Source organism: Gadus morhua, chromosome 20, assembly GCF_902167405.1.
Source record: "Gadus morhua chromosome 20, gadMor3.0, whole genome shotgun sequence".
Classification (NCBI taxonomy): Eukaryota; Metazoa; Chordata; class Actinopteri; order Gadiformes; family Gadidae; genus Gadus; species Gadus morhua.
Window position 1 is genome coordinate 2,360,909 of NC_044067.1, and position 21,022 is coordinate 2,381,930.

At 48.9% G+C, this 21,022-nt stretch overlaps 1 protein-coding gene and 3 pseudogenes across 2 annotated transcripts in view; all 4 read left to right on the forward strand.

Annotated features, from left to right (window-relative positions):
• The window catches only part of frmpd4 (FERM and PDZ domain containing 4), a gene marked incomplete at its 5' end in the record, with an annotated part of 21,247 nt that extends 5,443 nt beyond the window's left edge, over positions 1-15,804 (forward strand). Inside the window, 14 exon segments of one of the 2 annotated variants that reach the window (XM_030343681.1) lie at positions 189-291; positions 2,143-2,188; positions 3,458-3,562; positions 5,682-5,789; positions 6,220-6,351; positions 7,456-7,575; positions 8,083-8,219; positions 9,250-9,376; positions 9,557-9,646; positions 9,757-9,939; positions 10,265-10,400; positions 10,502-11,527; positions 11,993-13,186; positions 13,449-15,804. In XM_030343681.1, the coding sequence (XP_030199541.1) occupies positions 189-291; positions 2,143-2,188; positions 3,458-3,562; positions 5,682-5,789; positions 6,220-6,351; positions 7,456-7,575; positions 8,083-8,219; positions 9,250-9,376; positions 9,557-9,646; positions 9,757-9,939; positions 10,265-10,400; positions 10,502-11,527; positions 11,993-13,186; positions 13,449-14,785 (4,844 nt within the window). 2 annotated transcript variants of the gene reach the window in all.
• Positions 15,805-16,032: 228 nt separating this feature from the next.
• LOC115533270 (toll-like receptor 8) lies at positions 16,033-17,485 on the forward strand (annotated as a pseudogene).
• On the forward strand, positions 17,474-18,183 carry LOC115533478 (toll-like receptor 8; annotated as a pseudogene).
• Positions 18,184-18,474: 291 nt separating this feature from the next.
• Positions 18,475-19,205, forward strand: LOC115533272 (toll-like receptor 8; annotated as a pseudogene).
• The last annotated feature ends 1,817 nt before the right edge of the window (positions 19,206-21,022 follow it).

Genomic DNA, 21,022 nt, shown 5'->3' on the forward strand with positions numbered 1-21,022 from the left:
ATCTGTGTGTTTATGTGTGTGTGGTTTTCTGTGTGTGTATATGTGTGTGTGTGCGTGTTTCTGTGTGCGTCTGTATGTGTGTGTGTGTGTCCGTCTGTCCGTCTGTGTCCGTCTGTCCGTCTGTGTGTGTGTGTGTGTGTGTGTGTGTGTGTGTGTGTGTGTGTGTGTGTGTGTGTGTGTTTTCCCAGGTGGCCCCTCAGAAGGTAGGCTGGTTCCGGGGGATGAGATCGTCATGATCAACGAGGAGCCGGTGGGATCGGCCCCCAGGGAGAGGGTCATCGACCTCGTCAGGTTAGGCGCTGCCGGATAGATGGACCAGGATAGACCGGGTTAGACCGGGATGAACCGGGATAGACCGGGGTGGACCGGGATGGAAGAGGATAGACCAGTACAGACCGGGTTGCACCATGACCGGGATAGACGGGGGTAGTCTGGGATAGACCAGGATAACGCTAAAGTTCGTGAGCCCCTCTCCGACCAACGTTGGAAACACGGCTTACCGTAGTTCATCAACCTCTCTCAAATGCTGTGTTTTGATTCGCTTCTCGTAATTCTCTGTAAGGAAGACAAAGGTGGTACTTCCCACCTGCCCTTGTGGTAACCACTCTTTATTTTGCAAGGAGCCATTTAATAAATAGCATTCACTACACATTAACATAAAGTCCTGCAATGACAGACATTATGCCTGCTTCCCTCATGTCAGAGGAACAAGCACGCCGCGATAGCACGCACTGCCATGCTAGTAGCAGTCTTGCTCCATGCGTCATGAATCAAATGTAGGCCAGTGTTAGTGTTTTTCCACGCGTCTTATTAGATCCATGTCACTGAGTCAACACAATGTCCGGCAGTAAGGACTGCAGCCTGGGCTGACCCGGGCTGAAGGCTCTTAAAGGACCAGGCCGGTCTGGGTGACCAGGTCTCCTGTAAGGACTGTAGCCCTGGCTGAAGGCTGTTAAAGGACCAGGCCGGTCTGGGTGACCAGGTCTCCTGTAAGGACTGTAGCCCTGGCTGAAGGCTGTTAAAGGACCAGGCCGGTCTGGGTGACCAGGTCTCCTGTAAGGACTGTAGCCCTGGCTGAAGGCTGTTAAAGGACCAGGCCGGTCTGGGTGAACACAGCATCGGGACCAGGTCTCCTGGCTGCATTCATGCAACCCTTACCCATATTGTTCGTAAAAAATCACTTAGTCGTGCAGGTTCTGCCTAAAGAGCATTTCCTTGGAGCATTCTGGTGACATTTCGTCAAATACTTACTACTGCACTTTTAGGTCGTCCACACACTGTACTGACGGACATGTATTGATTCCATAAGACAGAGTGCTGTGTTGCCATTGTTTAGTTGCAGGCGCGCACGCTAAATGCCCTTCGACAGGAAGGGTAACGGATGTTTTAGTGACTTAGCGTTAGCAAGGAGAGACGGTAAAGATGGGGTGTTCACATAGAGCACTATTGTACTGAGATCACAAGTTTCTCCTGTCCTCCTGTTCCATCACAGCTCCCTGAGCCCCGACTGGGTGCTCTATGTGTGGGTGCTCTCTGAGTGGGTGCTCTCTGAGTGGGTGCTATGTGACGGGGTGCTCTATGGCTGGGTGCTCTATGGCTGGGTGCTCTATGGCTTGGTGCTCTGTTACTGGGTGCTCTATGAGTGGGTGCTCTGTGATTGGGTGCTCTATGACTGGGTGCTCTATGGCTGGGTGCTCTATGGCTGGGTGCTCTATGGCTTGGTGCTCTATGCGCTGGGTGCTCTATGCACTGCTCCACTTCTAATGAGTTACAGCTCTAGTATAGTATAGTATAGCATAGTATAGTATAGTATAGTATAGTATAGTATAGTATTTTGGCTCCTTCGCTGTATAGACCTAGTTGCCTATTGGAAGACAATCAATGTCATTGAAGACGTATGATTTTGAATCGAATTGAAAGATTACCGGAAAATGGTGATAATACTGTTCTGTTCTGTTCTGTACTGGTCTGTTGGATAAACCAAAACAAAGTCCACAAGTACAGCTGAATTACAACGGCAGATTAAATGTATGATAAATGAACATTAAACACCTCCTTGTTAATGGTATTTTGTTTTTCTTTTGTGTGTGTGTGTGTGTGTGTATGTGTGTGTGTGTGTGTGTGTGTGTGTGTGTCCTACAGAAGCTGCAAAGAGTCCATAGTGCTGACCGTCATCCAGCCATACCCAGTGAGTGTTTCTTTCTCCATATTAAAAATTAAACGAGTTTCTTCAAGTAACATAATGGGGAAACGCCATTGCTAGCTTTTCAGTGGCATGTGTGTGTTTACGTGCGTGCATTTGCATGTATGCGTGGGTGCGTGTGTGTGTGCGCTTGTGTGTGTGCGCTTCTGCGTGGGGAGGATTGCACCGTGGACCCTGTGAACACAAGACTCGGTGTTGCTGTGACGACTGAGCGTCGGCACGGTCACAGCTTGCTTGGTTGTCAAGGTGATATATAACGCCGGCGATGCACTCTCGCCGGCGTTATTCCCGCCGTAGCGCCGGATCCGACCTGCGAGACCCGGGATAAACCCGGCATGTCAAAACAGAGGGTCGGGAGACGCAGCAGACGGGATGGGCGAACTATTAGCGGGGATACTGGATGCACATATAGGTCACCGCGGATTAAAATGCCGTGTGAATCACCACAAAGACTTGCGGGGCATTTCCACTTCACTCTATTAATCTGTCGGCAGGGAGGGGCAGGGGGCGGGCGCCAATCCCCAAGTTAAGGCACCGCCTCTTTCAACGCTGCGAAACTAACGACAGATAGGCCTATGTTATGCAGAGAGGATCCGCTCTCATTTAATCCTATGGATTTTCTATATTTTAAATACATACATTGAATTAAAGGAATTGGGAATCAGCCCAGCGCTTTTCATTAGCTCAGGTTTTTTTCAGGTCGAGGATGTTAATTTTCTCTTGAAGACACAGAGGAGCCAGCGTGGCGGGTCCTTTAATGCAGCCTGTAGTTGCAGCCATTTGCCGCACATTGCACTGCAGGCTCAGCGGACACCACTGTACCCCCCCCCCCCCCCCCCCTATCCGCACACAGAAGCACTGGAATTAAATCAACCCCTGGTCTGCAATGGAAGGGTTTGGATGCAAATGCTGCTATTATGAGAAGGTCTAACAGTTTTCCATCAACTTCTCTCTCTACCTCTTTTTTCTCTCTCTCTCTCCCTCTCTCTCTCCCACCCTCTATCTCTCTCTCCCCCTCTCCCTCTCTCCCTCTCTTTCCCTCCCTCTCTCTCCCTCTATCTCTCTCTTCCCCTCCCTCTCTTCTCCTCCCTCCCTCTCTTCCCCTCCCTCTATCTCTCTCTCCCCCTCTCCCTCTCTCTCTCCCTCCCTCCCTCTCTTTCCCTCCCTCTATCTCTCTCTCCCCCTCTCCCTCTCTCTCTCTCTCCCTCCCTCCTCTCTCCCTCCCTCCTCTCTCCCTCTTCCTTCCCTCGAAAGTCGCCCAAATCAGCATTCATCAGCGCCGCCAAGAAAGCCAAGTTAAAGTCCAACCCCGTCAAGGTTCGCTTCGCCGAAGAGGTGGTCATCAACGGCCAGATCCCAGTAAGTTGGATTGGTTTCCTCGCTCATATCCTCTGATGACCGTGTTCTCCCATTGAGGTGGAAGAGAACCCCGGTTCAGCTGTAATCAAACACTAGGAGATTGAAAAGGATGTATTTTGGGCGATCTCTTGGTCTGAGAAGTTAAGCCCTCTCTCTCTTTGGGGGGAATGTGGCTCAGGAGGTAGAGCGGGTTGGCCGGTTACCGGAAGGTTGCTAGTTCGATCTCCGGCTCCTCCTAACCGAGTGTCGAGGTGTCCCTTAGCGAGACACCTCACCCTGACTGCTCCCGACGAGCTGGCTGTCGCCTTGCATGGCTGACACCGCCATCGATGTGTGAATGTGTTCATGAATGGGTGAATGTGAGGTAATATAGTACATTGCTTTGAGTGGCCACTGGTTAGAGAAGCGCTGTATAAATGCAGTCCCTCCATCCATCCATCTCTGGCGCCTCCATCCTCCTGAACCGCCGCCCGGGCGGAGCTCCACACATCCGCCGTCGTCTCGGCCCTGGTTACTCTCCGGCGTGACATCGAGGTGACTCCGATAAGTGACTCCGAAGTCACGATAATCAACGCACGTCAGTTCCGAGCTCCGGGGATCGTTCACAGACTGGTTGGCGGACTGGCAAAAAGCTAGGACTTTAAAGCACTTTTTGTCCAATTGAAGGTATTATGTGAGCAGCAAAATGGCTCAGAGGACTACGTTGAAGATCACAGAAGACAAAACAAGGCGTTTTGGGTTCAGTGGCACGCTAAGGCAGGTCTGCAGCACAGCGCTGGCTGACGATGTCCGCACGCAGACACAGGCTTTGCGTGGGTTTGCCAACGAGCAGCAGGACTGCTGTCATGCACAGCCAAATACATGTAGGCAGAGAGTGTGTGTGTGTGTGTGTGTGTGTGTGTGTGTGTGTGTGTGTGTGTGTGTGTGTGTGTGTGTGTGTGAATGTGTGCGAGTGTGTGTGTTTGTGTGTGTGTGCTTGCGGGTGAGTGACTGTTTTCGTTTGTGTATGGGTGAGTGACTGTTTTTGTTTGTGTATGGGTGAGTGCGTGTGTTTGTGTTCTTGCGGTTCGAATTGTGTGTGTGTGTGTGCGCTTGCGGGTGAGCTGGTTTGTGGGTGTGTTTGCGTGCGGGTGAGTGTGTTTGTGTGCGTGCATGCATGTGTTCTTGTGCAGGTTGTTCGAAGTGTGTGTGTGTGTGTGTGTTTGTGTGTGTGCCAGAGTGTGTGCGTGCCAGAGTTAGTGGGTGTGCGTTGTGTTTGTCGTTGGGTCCACCCCCTTCAGAAGTGCGAGCACATAGAGAAAAGGGTTTAATGAAGACGAATAAATGAACGAGACCTTTAGCGATGTGCAAAAAGAGGTCAGCAATTACCAATTCCATTATTATTAATGTGTTCATAACCCAGGGGCTGTTGGGCAGAATGAAGAGATCCTCAACCCATAGTCCTCGTTTCTCTGTATCCTCGATTGCTGCCTGTTCTCCAGATCGCCCTATCAGCTGCTCACATGTAAATGAGAGCAATTGAGTGTGATTGACAGATGCAGAGAGACATGACTCCTCAGAGTGGTTCCCAGCCCATTCTGCCCAACAGCTAGGGGGGCCAATTTGGAGAAAGTAAGCTAGATTTGGAAAGTATCCAATCAAAATAATCCCACCCCTCCCTTCAGGCCTCCCACCAAAGCAACTCCCACAAAACACATGACTAGCTGGCCAGCTGTAGCGTCTGTCTGCCCAGCCTTGTGAGAGGCTATTCACCTACCGGGCTATCTAGATGGACAGGGAGGCCATCCAATGATTTCATTCGTGCTGAATGAAATGATTGGACAGGCTTAATACAGGCCGGCCACAGCCACGGATACCAGATGTTATTTATTTTTATGTCTGACCATTACGTTTATTGATAGCTGACGGGATGTTAAGAAATATGAAAGAATGTGCTTCTTAAATAAAATACCTACCCCGCCGTTAACAGCTGTACACATAAACACAGATTTTCAAGAGAGCGCAGCGTGGGCTTTTGGTCCAGAAATTAAAATAATATATTAATCCTAATGACGGAACATGTGTGATGGGGATGGTTAATTGTTCCATATTTTGTAATTGACTTTGTGTCATTCACCAGGAGACGGTGAAAGACAACTCGCTTCTCTTCATGCCAAACGTGCTGAAAGTGTACCTGGAGAACGGGCAAACCAAGTCCTTCAAGTTTGACCACAACACCTCCATCAAGGTAGGCTGCCTCCTGCGCCCCTTACGTAACCCAAGGTGATGCAGAGTTTACTGTACAATTATTCATGACCATGCGGTGAGTCTGAATGACCCACAATCACCCCCATTTCAACCTTAATGAAGCATATTTTTATTCAGCCAAGACTCCAAATCCGTGGAACACACAGAGCTTGACAAGCGACAAAACATCAAATATTCAAACACTTATTGTGTACATTTAAGGCTGCTCGCTGCTCAACCAGGTCTGGCTCATGGACCATTAGACCGATTAGTTCACCTTTTTATCCCCGCTGCGGAGTGCTGACTGGCTGGAATGCGATGCACCCATCTGGCCCGCTATGGTTAAATAATACGTGTGTGTGTGTGTGTGTGTGTGTGTGTGTGTGTGTGTGTGTGTGTGTGTGTGTGTGTGTGTGTGGGGGGGGGGGAAGGATGTCATCTCGACCCTACAGGAGAAGCTATCCATTAAGAGCATCGAACATTTCTCCCTGATGCTGGAGCTCCGAGCGGAGGGCTCGGCCAGCAAGCTGATGCTCCTCCACGAGCAGGAGATGCTGGCTCAGGTGAGGAGCTGCTGCTGCACGGGCTGGCCCAAAGAGAGAGGGGGAGGGAGAGGGAGAGAGGGACGGGGGAGGGAGGGAGGGGGGGGGGAGAGAGAGAGGGGGGGAGAGAGGGGGAGAGAGAGAGAGGGAGGGGGGATGAAGAGAGGGAGGGGGGAGGGAGGGGGAGAGAGAGAGAGAGAGAGAGAGAGAGAGAGAGAGAGAGGGGGAGGGAGGGACGGGGGAGGGCGAGAGAGAGAGAGAGGGACGGGGGAGGGAGGGAGAGAGAGAGAGAGAGGGAGAGAGGGAGAGAGGGGCGAGGGAGGGTGGGGGAGGGGGATGGAGAGAGGGAGGGGGGAGATAGAGAGAGAGAGAGAGAGAGAGAGAGAGAGAGAGAGAGAGAGAGAGAGAGAGAGGGGGGGGGGGGGAGGGAGGGGTGGGAGGGGGGGGGGAGGGCGAGAGAGAGAGAGAGGGAGAGGGGGGAGGGAGGGTGGGGGAGGGGGATGGAGAGAGAGAGAGAGGAGAGAGAGAGAGAGAGAGAGAGAGAGAGAGAGAGAGAGAGAGAGAGAGAGAGAGAGAGAGAGAGAGAGTGTGAAGAGAGGGGGAGAGAGACTGAAAGGGAGGGTCGGGGGAGGGAGTGAAAGAGGGGGGAGGGAGAGAGAGAGCGAGGGAGGGGGGAGAGAGGGGGAGAAGAGAGACGGAGAGAGACTGAGAGGGAGGGCAAGGGGGAGCGAGAGAGGGAGAGGGCGAGGGAGAGAGAGAGAGAGAAGTTGGCACAGACATTAGAGAGAAAGGAATATGGTCGCAGCTTTTATTTTTTTTCGGCCCCTGTTCATAGACAGAGGAGCAAGGGCGAATGTGATTGAACAAGAGAAGGATTGTGGGGGCAATGGGGGTAATGCTATTCAGAACCTTTTATCCACAAAATTAGCAATTAGCCTCCTGCACATGAACATATTAATCACTGTATGATACAGCGATGAATCTCTACCTTCTATTATTTCCAGACTTTTGGATGTGAAACCCTAAGCCATTTCCCCTGCACACATCCTCTTGAAGAAGAGGTCCTCATGTATCGTTTCCTCATGCCCCGTCTGTGACCTTTCAACGGGCGCTGTGTTGATCTAGGTGACCCAGAGGCCGGGCGCGCACAAGATGAAATGCTTCTTCCGAATCAGCTTCGTGCCGAAGGACCCCCTGGAGCTACTGAGGAGAGACTGCGTGGCTTTTGAGTACCTCTACGTCCAGGTGAACCCCCGCACCAGGCACATCCGGGGGTCCCTCGTGGAGGGGTTGGGTGGGCTGCTCGGACTAGAGGCCGTACCATTGGCCCGGGCCATGGACACCCAAAAAGGAAATCTGCAGACCGGATTCGGAGATCAAATCCCTTTTCCCTGCCAATCGGTCACTCACTCACACACTCTACATCTCTCTCCCTCTCTCGGTCTCTCTCTCTCACTCGGTCTCTCTCTCTTTCTCCCTCCCTCACTCTCTCTCTTTACCTCTCCCTCTATGTCCCTACCTGTCTCTCTCCTCCCCCTCTCCCTCTCTCTATCCTCTCTCTCTCTCTCTCCCTTTCTCCGTTTCCCTCTCTCTCTCTCTCTCTCTCTCTCTCTCTCTTTCCCTCCCTCCCTCTCTGTCCCTCTCACTCTCTCCCTCCCTCTCTGGCTTTCTCTCTCTCACTCCCTCACCGTGTCTCTCTCTCTCTCCCTCTCTCCCTCCCTCTGTCTCTTTCTCTCTGTCCTTGTCCACCAGAGCTGCAATGACGTGGTGTTGGAGAGATTTGGGTCAGAGTTGAAATACGACACGGCCCTTCGGCTGGCGGCGCTGCAGATGTACATCCTCACGATCAGCACCAAGCAGTCACAGAAGGTTTCCCTCAAGTACATCGAGTAAGGACTCCTCATCACCTCGTCATCCTCCATGGCCCAAACCATTGACTCCATATTATCCAGATCAGATTTCTTATATTCTCTTATTCTATGTAAGGGATAATGCCCGACGAGGTGTCCATTATCAGGAATTAATGGACAACGTGGAGGCGTGAACCGTCCGACGCGAAGCGGAGGACGGTTGCCTCCGCGAAGTCCATTAATTCCTGATAATGGACACCTCGAAGGGCATTATCCCGCTTATACCACGGTCACTTACCAACGGTGACCAAATTAAGACCATTAATTTATATTTTCATGCGTTTTACAATCTGAATATAAAGTTTTCCACAAAACATACATTTGTTTCCCTGGTTACGCCTGAGGGTCCGACTAATACCCGGAACCACCATTACACGCCCGTTGGGTTCTCATGCAACGGAAACGTTGATCACTCCTCCAGTAATTAGGACGGACCATAGCTACGACTTTAGAACGGGAGGTAGCGGGAGGTATTATAGTCCGCTGAGCTTTGTTTTGTTTCCCGTTGCTATGGTTACTTCTATTTTAGAGACGATACGCCAGCTAGCGCATTAATTGAGAACGGTAAACAGACAATTTGACGGAACTACTTGTCCAGGTGTCCGTATATCAGGAGTTAATGCACACCCTGCATCCAATCAGAATCGAGTATTCCCGCAGACCGTGGTATAAATTTATTTAACTATCTTTTTTTGAAAAATAAATATAGAGGAACAGAAAGTAAGAAACACGATCCATCAAACTTCCTACTGCTGCCGTAGAGTTGTTGCTTTATGGGATGAATAATCGCTACGGAGTGATTGAATAATTACAATAGTAGCCGGTTGATGAATCAATGCAGCACCTCTGGGAGAATGGATTGATGGGCGGCCAGGACTGATTCAATTCAATTCAATTTTATTTGCATAGACAAAGGGCTTAACAGGCCAAATATCTATGACTGATGACTTGGCTGATTGTTTGGTGCCGGAGTAAGGTGAGCTAATCAGTAAGGATTCTGGCTGGACAGGAAGGAGTGGGGACTGGCGTTGTTCCTGCCCCCTGCGGTGCTGTCCAGCATGAAGGAGAAGAACATTAAAAAGGCCCTGACTCACGTTCTCAAGACAAACCAGAACCTGGTGCCGCCCGGTAAAAAGGTACGGTGGCCTCTACAGTACCTCCCTCCGTCTCTCCCTCCCACTCTCTCTTCTGGTCCCTCTCCACCCCCTTCCTTTTTCACCGTTACACACAGAAGGCCCTTGACTACCATATATTGGGGCGCTTGGTCAATGCTTTCTTAGTTTCCTGTCATGACATGAACATCTTCTTTCTTGCAGCTGACAGCATTGCAAGCCAAGGTCCACTATCTCAAGTACCTCAGTGACTTGAGACTTTACGGTGGACGGGTCTTCAAATCCATCTTAGTGGCAAGTGTCTCTTCCAAACCCTTGGTTTGAAGTCCACGTTTAGAGCCTGAATAAACAATATCGAAACCAAACACTGAGATGCATTGAGCCTGACCCTTCCGCATTTACAGCAAGGCGAGAAGCACACGGAGGTGACCCTTCTGGTGGGACCGCGCTACGGCATCAGCCACGTCATCAACCCCAAGACCAACCTGGTGGCTCTGCTGGCTGACTTCAGCCACGTCAACCGCATCGAGATGTACGCCGAGGACGAGAAGATGGTGCGGGTGGAGCTCCATGTTCTGGACGTGAAGGTGAACGGATCCTTTAGTGCCCGGTCCGGCTAGACCGGCGCATCTGCTAGGGTTAGGGGATAGATTCCTTGATCAGTGGTAGAAAGTTTTCGTTCGTGGTAGTATGAGACGCTTTGGATTAAAGCAACCCCTGTATGACGTTGCTAATTAGCTTTTCCCGTGAAATGTGGAAACAGATGCTACCCCTGTTTTATACTCTCTGAGTTGATCTGCAGCACAATATTGAGCTCTTAGTGGAAAGCTGCCCTAGCAGTCATTATCACCTCATTCCGGCCCTGCATCCATTGTGTGCTCATTGTGTGCGGCTTATCCCTCTCCTCCACAGCCAATAACTCTGTTAATGGAGTCTGTTGATGCCATGAATCTGGCCTGTCTGACCGCCGGCTATTACCGCTTACTGGTGGACTCCCGTCGCACTATCTTCAATGTGGCACGGAGCGGCGCCGAGAACGCGGAAGCGAGTAAGTCTCAAACTCGACACGAGTGACAACATCTCCCTACATCACAGCATAATGTGAGAAATGAAAAGGTTGTTTCTAATCGTCCCGCTTCTCCTTTCCAGGTCACGAGGCGAGAGTGAAGCAGAACTACCGGGCCATCGAGTGGACCTACAGCACGCCCTACAAGGCAGCAGAGGACCGAGGCTGCGGTCAGCGGTGCGGCCCGGACTTCTCGAACCACCGCGAGTGTCACGACTACCAGGGCGAGCGGGGGCGCTGCGAGAGCGAGATCGAGCCGGTGTACATCTCGGAGATCCACCAGCCCCAGCACACCGTGCACATGGCGCACAGGGTGGAGCGCTGCCGGACCCCACTACCCCAACCCTACCTCGGCGCCCCCAGGCCCAAACCCCAGGACTCGGCCCGGAACGCCAAGGTGTCCTTCATATTCGGGGACCCCCCCCTGGACAGCGTAAACCCCCAGAATCTGGGCTACCAAAGACTGATGGACGAGCAGGCGGAGGCCATGGATAACCACAGCCCCATGTACGGGCGTCTGGAGGAGGAGGAGGAGGAGGAGGAGGAGGAGTACAGGCTGATGGAGGATGGCGCGGAGGACGTGGGGGGCTACCGGTACGCCGGCAAAATCTTCGGCCCAAGGGAGTGCATCGAGGAGCCGCTGCTGAGGGACATCTGCTACGCCGAGACCACGGACGACGCAGAGGACGACGACGACGTCAGCTGCGAGGAGGACGCCTTCATGAGCGACGTGGAGAAGCCCACCTTCCTCTCGCTCTCGGGGTCCATCGACGACATCATCGACCTCACCTCCCTGCCCCCGCTGCCGGAAGGAGGCGACGAGGAGGACAGCGACGTGCTCCTGCACTCTCTCAACCTGGCCATCGCCGCGCCTCCTCCAGGGTTCAGGGACAGCTCGGACGAGGAGGAGCACCAGCAGGGGGCCCGGGCCGCCGGACCCCACAGGGGGGCCCCCAACGACATCCCCGTGTCCCTCATAGACTCAGTGCCCACTCAGAGGACGACGGGCCCCGGAGAGCCGCTGGACGACGCGGTGGTGTCGACCCTGCGGGCGCTAGAGCAGCTCGCTGCGTCTGAGGACCAGAGTCCCGAGCAGTCCGAGAGCACAGGTCCTACCTACACCATCGTCACGTTCATCCATTAAGACCGCACACTGATGGAGCCATTACATTGATTTGTTGTGCTTGTTGTTGCTTTTTTCTTTTGGAATAAAGCCCCATTTTGTTCTCTGTTTCCATTTTGTCTTTTGTTTCATTCCCTTGAGCACATTTCTGTATTTTCCTGTCATTTTCATTTGGTTCATAGTGTTGTTGGACGATTCTGTTTGTGGTGTGTTATTTTTTTGCATTTCGCATTCAAGCAGTTTATTTTTCATCATTGTGAACTGTAAGTATTGACCCCATGAAAACATATGCATGCTATTTGCCATACTCATAGCAAAAAAATAAAACTTACAGCAAACCCTTTTTCTCTTCATTATATACACTTTCCCTTCCACGCTTTCAACAATATTTATAATTGATTAGCCTGAGACAACGTCGTTAACGAGGTGTTTGTCTTCCTGTGGCACGCAGGGGTGGACATTTCCCGAGCCTTCAGTCCCGAGTCCTCGTCGGATTCTGGGAACGAAACCAACTCCTCTGAGATGACGGAGAGCTCCGAGCTGGCCTCCGCTCAGAGGCATTCCGAGAGCCACCTGAGGATGGTTCACATCGCCGAGGGCTACCACGGCAGGAGTGAAGAGAAGGCAGAGTTCATCACTCCCGCCGAGAGGGGAGCAGAAGACGTGGACTACAACTCCCAGGTTCCCCGGGAGGAGGAAGAGGAGGCCAAGTCTTCAGCCGTCGCCTCCTCGCAGATCCTACACTCCGACGGGGGGGAGATGGAACCAGAGACCATGGAGACCAAGTCGCTCACCGACTACTTCTCCAAGATGCACATGGGCTCTGTGATGAACCGGCAGTCAGGGACCCTGAGGGACCAGGACTGCAGGTTGGGGGGAGATCCTAGCCAGCCCTCCGACTCATCCAACGGGCCTTTCAAAGAGCTCCACAAAGAGGAGCTGCCTCATCTAGTGGGGAGGTACAACGGCTTCACCGCCAGAGACTCTCATTACATGAACCAAATGGACCTTGGGCGGACTCACCCCCGGGAGAAGCAGCAGCCATGGCAGCGTGCGCCCGGAACCAAAATGTCGGAGAGTCACTCCCCCTCGGAATGCTCGGTAGACTCACAGTCTTCCCACGCGGGCGTCCTGACGGAGCGGGGAGAAGAACGATGCCAGCCGCTAATTGCCCGTCAGCGATCCCCATCCGAGGGCGCCCGCGGCGACGCCAGCGGACCGCAGGGTGGCGAGCAGCACAGCATCAAGGCCGCGGCCGCCGCTGAGCACGACGGCCAGCGTCTCTATGACTACCACCTGAGCAAGCGCATGTCGTCGCTGCAGAGCGAGGGAGGCGCCCACTCCCTGCAGAACTCGCAGTGCTCCTCCGTAGACGCGGGCTGTAGCACCGGCAGCAGCTGCTGCGCCACGCCCATGGACTCCCCGCTGTGCGCAGAGAGCAACTACACGCTGACCTCTGAGGGCTCCGGGCGGGGGGCGGCCTGCGCGGCGGCCGAGGAGAAGATGTGTGGCGCCGCGGGCCAGGGGAGGAGCGGAACCCCACTGGACCCCACGCTGCTTAGGAAGAGCCACACAGCCGAGCCCGGCTACGGGACCCTGAGGGAGGGCAGTGGCCACCGGGGGCCCAAGATTAAAGAAACCACAGGTAAAACTGAACTTAGGTTGTTTGCTTCTGTGTGTGCCATCCTTCCTCGTCGTCATCACAAAAAACTTGCGCAGCACTGCGGTGACATTTCTTCTTTTGCATTTAGTGTGTAATTACTACAACGCTGCATGGAGAGAGATTATGTATTGAGCCTACACTCATTTTTGAATTGAGACTAGCTTGTGTGTAACAATGACCCTCACAGTGTGCAGTTAAAGAGATGCTTAACAAGTGTCTTTGTTTTCTACTACCCCTAGTGTAGCTTGCACACAACTGAAGCAGGCATGGGAAGACGACCCCTCCTTAGCTCTCTGTAATGAGACAAATGCAGCCGCCACCACCACCACCACCATCTCCACCTCCACCACCTCCACCGCCACCTCACCACCACCATTAAAGAGGACCACAGATACCAGTGGGCATTTACCGGGCCTGTACCCCACCTCGAGAAAACCCCCACGTGAGTCGAGCACAGGCAGCCTCAGGAAACCGCGACGAGGGGGCGTGCTGAGGAGGAGCTGGAGCAGCATGACACCTCCAGGGGCGAGGGGCTTCGACCTCCTGCTGGAGAAGACCAAGGCCACGTTCACGGGGAAGAGCAGCGGCCAGGACGGCCTACCACAAGCGCCACCAAAACAACAGAGGAGATTCTACGGCAAAACATTACCCAAGAGCTGGTCCCAACACGCCGTGGACTCGGTCAGCTCTTCAGGCCGGAAGCTCCTGCGGGGGTCCGCGGTACTGCTTCCTCCGTCGGCCGCGCCGAGGCTGAAGACATCAGGCGCGTGGAGGTGTCATGCTCCGTTCAGCCACTGCTTTCTGAGGGACCACGTGAATAACGACGGCGATCCCGACGACAGGACGGTCCGATTCCCTTTTCCTCTATTAGCTGTGAGCCAGAAGCAACAGCAACCCACAAAGACCATCACTGGTGAAGAACAAACATCCTCCCTGAGGGCAGAACAACGAGGCGGTCCACCAGGCGCGGCCGCTCCCCCCGGCAATCAGGACATGAGCCTCAAAGCCAGGCTGGCACGCGTGAGCTCCATGATGGGTAAAACCTACAGCCTGCCCTCGGGGTTTGAAGACGCCCGTAAGGACGCCTTAGAGATGATCGTTTTGGTGGGCTGGAGTCTCGGCCACGGGTCCGAGTGTGAATGCCGAGAGGGCGGTGAGGAGACCGGGCAACCAGGGGAGCATTGCGAGGCGCTGCAGGTGCAGGCCAAAGCCCTGAGCAGCGCCTGCAGCCAGATGGCCCGTGAGCACGGCAGCCCAGAGGAGCTGCTGCTCACTCTGACACAAAGCTTCCACACGCTCTGCTGTCTGACGCAGGCTTGCATGTCGCTGGTGGAAGGCCTGAGCGCCGAGCGGCAGCGGCGTGAGGTGGTGACCCGGGTGGACGAGGTCGTCATGAACTACGTGTGTCTGCTGAAGGCTGCCGAGGCGGCGTCAGGAAGCAACTGCAATGAGCAAAGTGTGAACGCACTGACGCGTCACTCTGCCGCCATGTCCGTCGTCATCCACAACCTAACACACTCGTTGAGAACACTGATACACAAAGACACGGCCGCTCTGTCTCTGCTCTGCTCTGAGTTTTGAGTTAAAGCCATACATGCCACGGGTTGAAGCCGCCAATTTGAACTCGATAGACTTTGCCTTGTGTATACAATACTTAATTATGTAAGTAAAACGACTCTGTTGATCATATTTACACATTTAAACAATTATACAAAGACCTCTATAAAGAATATAAGTTAAACATGGCCTATAGTTCCCGACACCAATGCTAGATGGGATTATTTTATCAATGACCTTTTTGGGCTTTCCATGTGGACGGTAAAATATTTTAAGGTGTTCTTTAAATCAAATCAATTATAAAACAAGAATCGAGAGCTCTCAAGACAAATCATTGCAAACAATGTGTTAAAAAAATTGATATTGTTGACTTTTCTGTAGATTTCATGAATACTTTGCACATTATCACTGAGAACTTTCCATTTTTTGTCAGCACCCTCATTAAACATTTAAACTATGAAAATACAAGATAATCTTTCTTTGTTTGTCAATTAAGTTATTATGTTGCCTTTGATGACATTGTTGTTATTGCAATACTTATTTTAAATTGCCTCATATCATATCCCGTTAGAGTAGCGTAACGGAACTAAGGATAAAACGTTTAAAATGGAGTGCTTAAAATCAACTTTCTATTTCTATTAAATCTATGATTTGATGAGGATTCTATGATTCATTGGAATTAAAACATGACCGATCAATGAACCTTAAAAAGGGAAGCAAAAAAAAGCTGCCTTCCACAATTTGTGGATGGTTATATTATGATGAAGCTGCTGCAGGTTGATTTAGTGTGTTCTCCCACAAGAGAATGCATTTATTATCCAGTGCTATTGAATTGACATTTAACGACTTTTTGCTTTTTACAAATAATATCTTGCGGGTCCAGCACATGCACAAAGTTATTTAAACACTCATTTAAAAAATTACTACTTATTTCATCGCAAAAAAAAAAAAGAATACTACTCATATGCATCACTAAAAATATATTTTTTCGTTATTCTTCATTTGTCATATTTTCTATATTTTCATGTGTGTACTCTATTACATGTCTTATTCAACATTTAATTTAAATTTTCAAAATACAATAAAATGTAACCCTGAATTAAAGTTACACTTCATAGCTTGGGGAACATTTGTCATTATTTTCTAATTGTATTTTTTATTATATTATAGTAATAATTGTATTAATATTGGGCTTTAGATAAACAAGACAAAGGCATCATTAATTCTCTTCAAATATTCGTATTGTCCAAATACACCATTTCACGTGTGTGTGCGTGTGCGCGCACGCACATGCGTGCGTGCGTGTGTGAAACCTGCATAATATTTTGCTGAAAATGCTGATACATTTCTTTAACTGATTAGTTCTTCTGCTTCATGTTATCTACAGAATACCCCCAACTACTAGTCTTACCTTGTCGGTCGACTACTTCTGTTTTTACATCAAGGGAGTCATACTGCCATGTTCCAACACAGTACAAATCGGATGTCCCGGCAATTTCCATGTGACGTCACTGGACTAGTGTTTGACTGTCAGGAAAAAAAACTTCAAAAAGTACCTAACGGGATAACCAGCAATGCCACTGTAGTAAATGTATCAAAAAATGAACTTCTCAAAATACAGGAATATAGGAATGTGTTTTCTCATCTGGATAATCTCACTGAACTTAATCTTTCCCATGCAAAAAAGTACGGGCTGAAGGACGTCGACATTGATAAGGATGCTTTCAAAAATCTAACAATCTTGAAAATACTGAATTTAAGCTACAATTGTCTGACTCATGTCCCCATTAGTCTTCCTCACAGTCTTACAATGATTTTCCTAAACAATAACAACATCCTGGTGCTCAATAATATGAGTTTTTCTGGTATAAGAAATGTGACACAACTATTCTTGCAAAGAAACGGCTGTTCTAGAAATAATTGCTCCAATCCAGTAAATATTTCAGATGACAGTTTTTCAGTTTTGACAAAGCTTAAGGTTCTGGACCTTTCCTCCAACATTTTAAGACATGTTCCAAAGGGACTACCAACAACGCTTATCAACCTGACACTTAGTGACAACCAAATGCATTACATTTCTGAAGAGGACTTCAAAGAGCTCCATCACTTAAAAGAAAGGACAATACATTGAAACTACCCAAGATCTGGAAATGCTCCATATCCCTGTGTACCTTGCCCTAATATTTCTCTTGGAATCCATCCTATGGCGTTTATTGACCTTACCAAACTACGGACGTTGGATTTAGCTGGCAACTCCCTGACAGAACTTAATGACTTTTGGTTTGAAAATCTCCAAGATCTGACAAAACTCTTGCTATCATTCAATCTTTTACAAAGTGCCTTTCAGGGGGAACTTACGTGTTTTAGTAGTCTTTCAAAATTACAACATTTAGATCTTTCGTTCAATTATGGACATAACACATACCCACAGACCGTTAAGCTGTCAAACAGTTTTTCAAAGCTTAGGTCGCTTCAAGTATTGCGCTTGCTTTGTTTGGTTTTTAGAGAAATAGTATTTGATACTTTGAAACCTCTTGTTTCGCTCAAAAACCTTACTGAGCTATATCTAGGGACTAACTTTATTCACTCTAATTCCACTAGAACTCCCACAGTTGAAAGTAATATTCCTATCAGAGAACAGACTGTATCCTGTTTCAATTAGTACGGCTAACGCACCTGGACGGGGGGGAAATGTTAACGCAAACCTGATTTCTTCACCACAGCAAAGGTTCCCCCCTTTGCAGGTTGAAGCCTTTTAGAATTTTAGCTCATACAGAGTGTATCAAAGCAGGTAATGTGCTGAGTTTTAGTTCAAATAATCTTTTCTTCATTACTCCGGAGCAATTTGAAGGCTATGATAATATCTCATGCCTTAACCTTTCAAGAAATGGGTTTTCATCTCCATTAAATGGGACAGAATTCGTGTCGTTGCCTAATCTGACATATCTGGATCTATCATATAATAAGATTGACTATGCCTTTAGCAATGCATTCCAATAATTACAGAAGCTAAAGGTATTGGACATCAGTTTCAACGACCATTACTTTAAAGCCTATGGGATCACACATAATTTAGATTTTGTTAAAAATCTGCTTGTTCTTGAGATATTAAATATGAGCAATAATTGTATTCATACTTTAACTACCATATTTTTACAGAGTGAGTCATTAAATGAGCTTAGATTTGGACACAATGAGCTTGGGACTCTTTGAAAAGATGCATCGTATTTCAATCTGTTTACAAATCTCACTTATTTGAAAATACTAGACATTTCTTCCAACAACATTGCTGCAATTCCTGATAAGGTTTACGATTCGTTACCACGGAATCTCACAGACATATTCATGAATGACATTAAACTAGAAGATTTCCACAATGCTAGGAAAGTTACAATGCTATGACTTATGTACGAAGTGTTACCACCCATACTTTAATAACTCTGTATCTGGCTCATAATCAAATTGCACAACTGTCAAATGGATTTTTAGAGGGCGCCGTACAACTTAGAACCCTCTTGCTGAATTACAACAGGCTGACTGTTATCAACCAGACTACCTTCTTAACAAAACCTAAACAAAACCTTAAAAAGTTGTCCCTACATGGGAACCCATTCCAATGCTCATGTGAAGCACTGGATTTTATTATTTGGATTGAAAACAACAATGTCACAATCCCAAGCCTGACCACGGATGTCTAATGTTTCTTATCCTACGGCCATCCTCAGGTGATGATTTATTTTGATTTTGACCAGTGTGTCAACGACACTCTGGCACTACTAATCTCCATTCTCACGACTACCTTCATCGTTGTCACCAAGTCGATGGCAACGGTGGCACACATCTTCTACTTTGACGCCTTCTACGTCCTGCATTACCTGAAGGCCGAATGGAAGGGCTATCGTTCTGCGGCCTCACAAGACAACGTGTACGACGTCTTCGTGACCTATGACACAAAAGACCCCTGGGTCTCAGAGTGGGTGCTGGAGACGCTGAGGGTGAAGCTTGAAGTTGAGGGGGAGAAGGCGTTGTCCTTGTGTCTGGAGGAGCGGGACTGGCCCCTCGGCTTCCCGGTGATCAACAACCTCACCCAGAGCATTCGCTACAGCCGCAAGACCCTGTTTGTGCTGACGAAGGCGTATATGCCAAGACGGGGGTGTTCCGCTTGGCCATGTACCTGGCCCACCAGCGGCTGCTGGATGAGAACCTGGACGTGATCGTGGTGCTGATGTTGGAGCCGGTGCTGCAGAACTCCCACTTCCTGTGTCTGAGGAGGAGGCTGTGCGGGGAGAGTGTTGTGGAGTGGCCCAGGACTGCGGCCGCTGAGCCCTGGTTTTGGCAGAACCTCAGGAATGTAGTCAGGGTGGACAACCAGACGATGTACACCAGCATTTACTCTGAGTACTTCACCTGCAGCCGGGAGAGAGACTGAAGCTGCAGCTTGGACGTTTCCCTCTTTTTCTGAAATACTTTTATGTTAAGTTACTTAAATTTACTTGTCGTTGTTGTAGGCTATTTTTGCAGTTATCTTTGTCAAGTGATGCTTTTGAACTGATCTTCTTTATGGGTTTACTGCTATGATAATGTGCGTTAACAATGAACCACTTTTAACCACCTAGTTTTAGGTCATAGCGTTATAAGGCTTTGTTTTGTATTGCTGTTGTCTTGTGGTTTCAAAAGTTCAATAATAAAGGGCCTCTAAATTTCTAAATGAAGGCCTGAGGCTGAACCGTTATCATTTTGGAAAGGTTGTTCAACTCTCAATACAATTTAAATAATTATATAAAGACTTCTTTAAAGAATATAAGTAAAAAATAGCCAATAGTTCCCGACACCAATGCTAAATGGGACTATTTTATCAATGACCTCTGGTGGCTTTCCATGCAGAAAGTGAAATATTTGATGTGTTTATTAAATCAAAATAACTTTCTTTGTCAATTAAGTTATTATGTTACCTTTGATGAAAAACCACTTGATGTATTGTCATTATTGCTGTAATTATTTTAAGAGCTGAAGTTAAAATGTCCTCTTAGCCTGTTATGTTTCTTTTTTTCATTTTAATTACACTACAAGAGGCTCTAATAGTGAAAAGAAACTGTTGTAAATTAAACTACAAATGACTCAATTGAAGGCTTCCAAAGGTCCATGCTTTGTACCACGAACATTGTTTAGCAGTACATACATTTCCAAAAAACCATACCCAATCACACACACACTGCGAAGTCTACAGCTAAACTAAAACACAAAAACGTAAGTAGGTACTAAATGGGTTCTTGCAAAAACACAAACTCCCCTCTCTGTTTTGCAATAATAAGGATGTGAAGTTTTACACTTAGACACCTGTTGCCACATTCAGGTGATGATTTACTTTGACCAGTGAATCAACAACACTCTGGCACTGGTGATCTCAAATCTCACAACAACCTTCATCGTTGTCACCACGTCAGTGGCAAAGATGGCCAACATCTTCTACTGGGACTCCTTCTACGTCCTGCATTACGTGAAGGCCAAGTGGAAGGGCTATCATTTTACAGAGATGAGCAGTTTGTCCCTGGAGAGACTGGAGTTCATAGACAACCGTTTAGATATGCTTTGGAGAGATGGCGATACAAGGTACGCCGGATATTTCAAACACCTTGTGAATCTACGCGTTCTCGACATCTCTGAGAACAACCTTAACTTCATTCCCCGTGAGGTGCTCCATAACCTGCCAGAAGGACTATCCGACCTATACATTAGAAAAAATGTGTTCACCAAATTTTTCTGGGAAGATATAGAGAAGTTGACTTTGTTGAGGATTTTAGATCTAAGTGGGAACCGTCTCACAAGAGTTCCCATGGTGCTTTCAAACTGCACCAAATCTCTCCAAAAACAGATTTTAGCAGGAAACCAGGTCGAAAATCTCCCCCCTGATTTCCTGAAGGACTCGTTCAGCTTAAAGTATCTGGATCTCAGCTTCAACAAACTAAAATACATGGAACACTCCAGTCTCCCTGATAACATTGTGAATAATACGGGCATGCTCCTCCTACACAACAACATATTCACCTGCACCTGCAACACCACTTGGTTCATTAAGTGGTTCCACAGACGTGACCTGCGACACCTCAGAAGCGTGCTCGTTACGGAGAGAAACAAGCAGTACAGTGTCATGTTCAGGGAGAAGCTGTAACAGAATTACGGATAAAACGTAAAATTAAACAAAAATAGAGTATATCAAATCAGCATTGTTATGAGAAATCTGCGAGGATTCTATAGTCCATT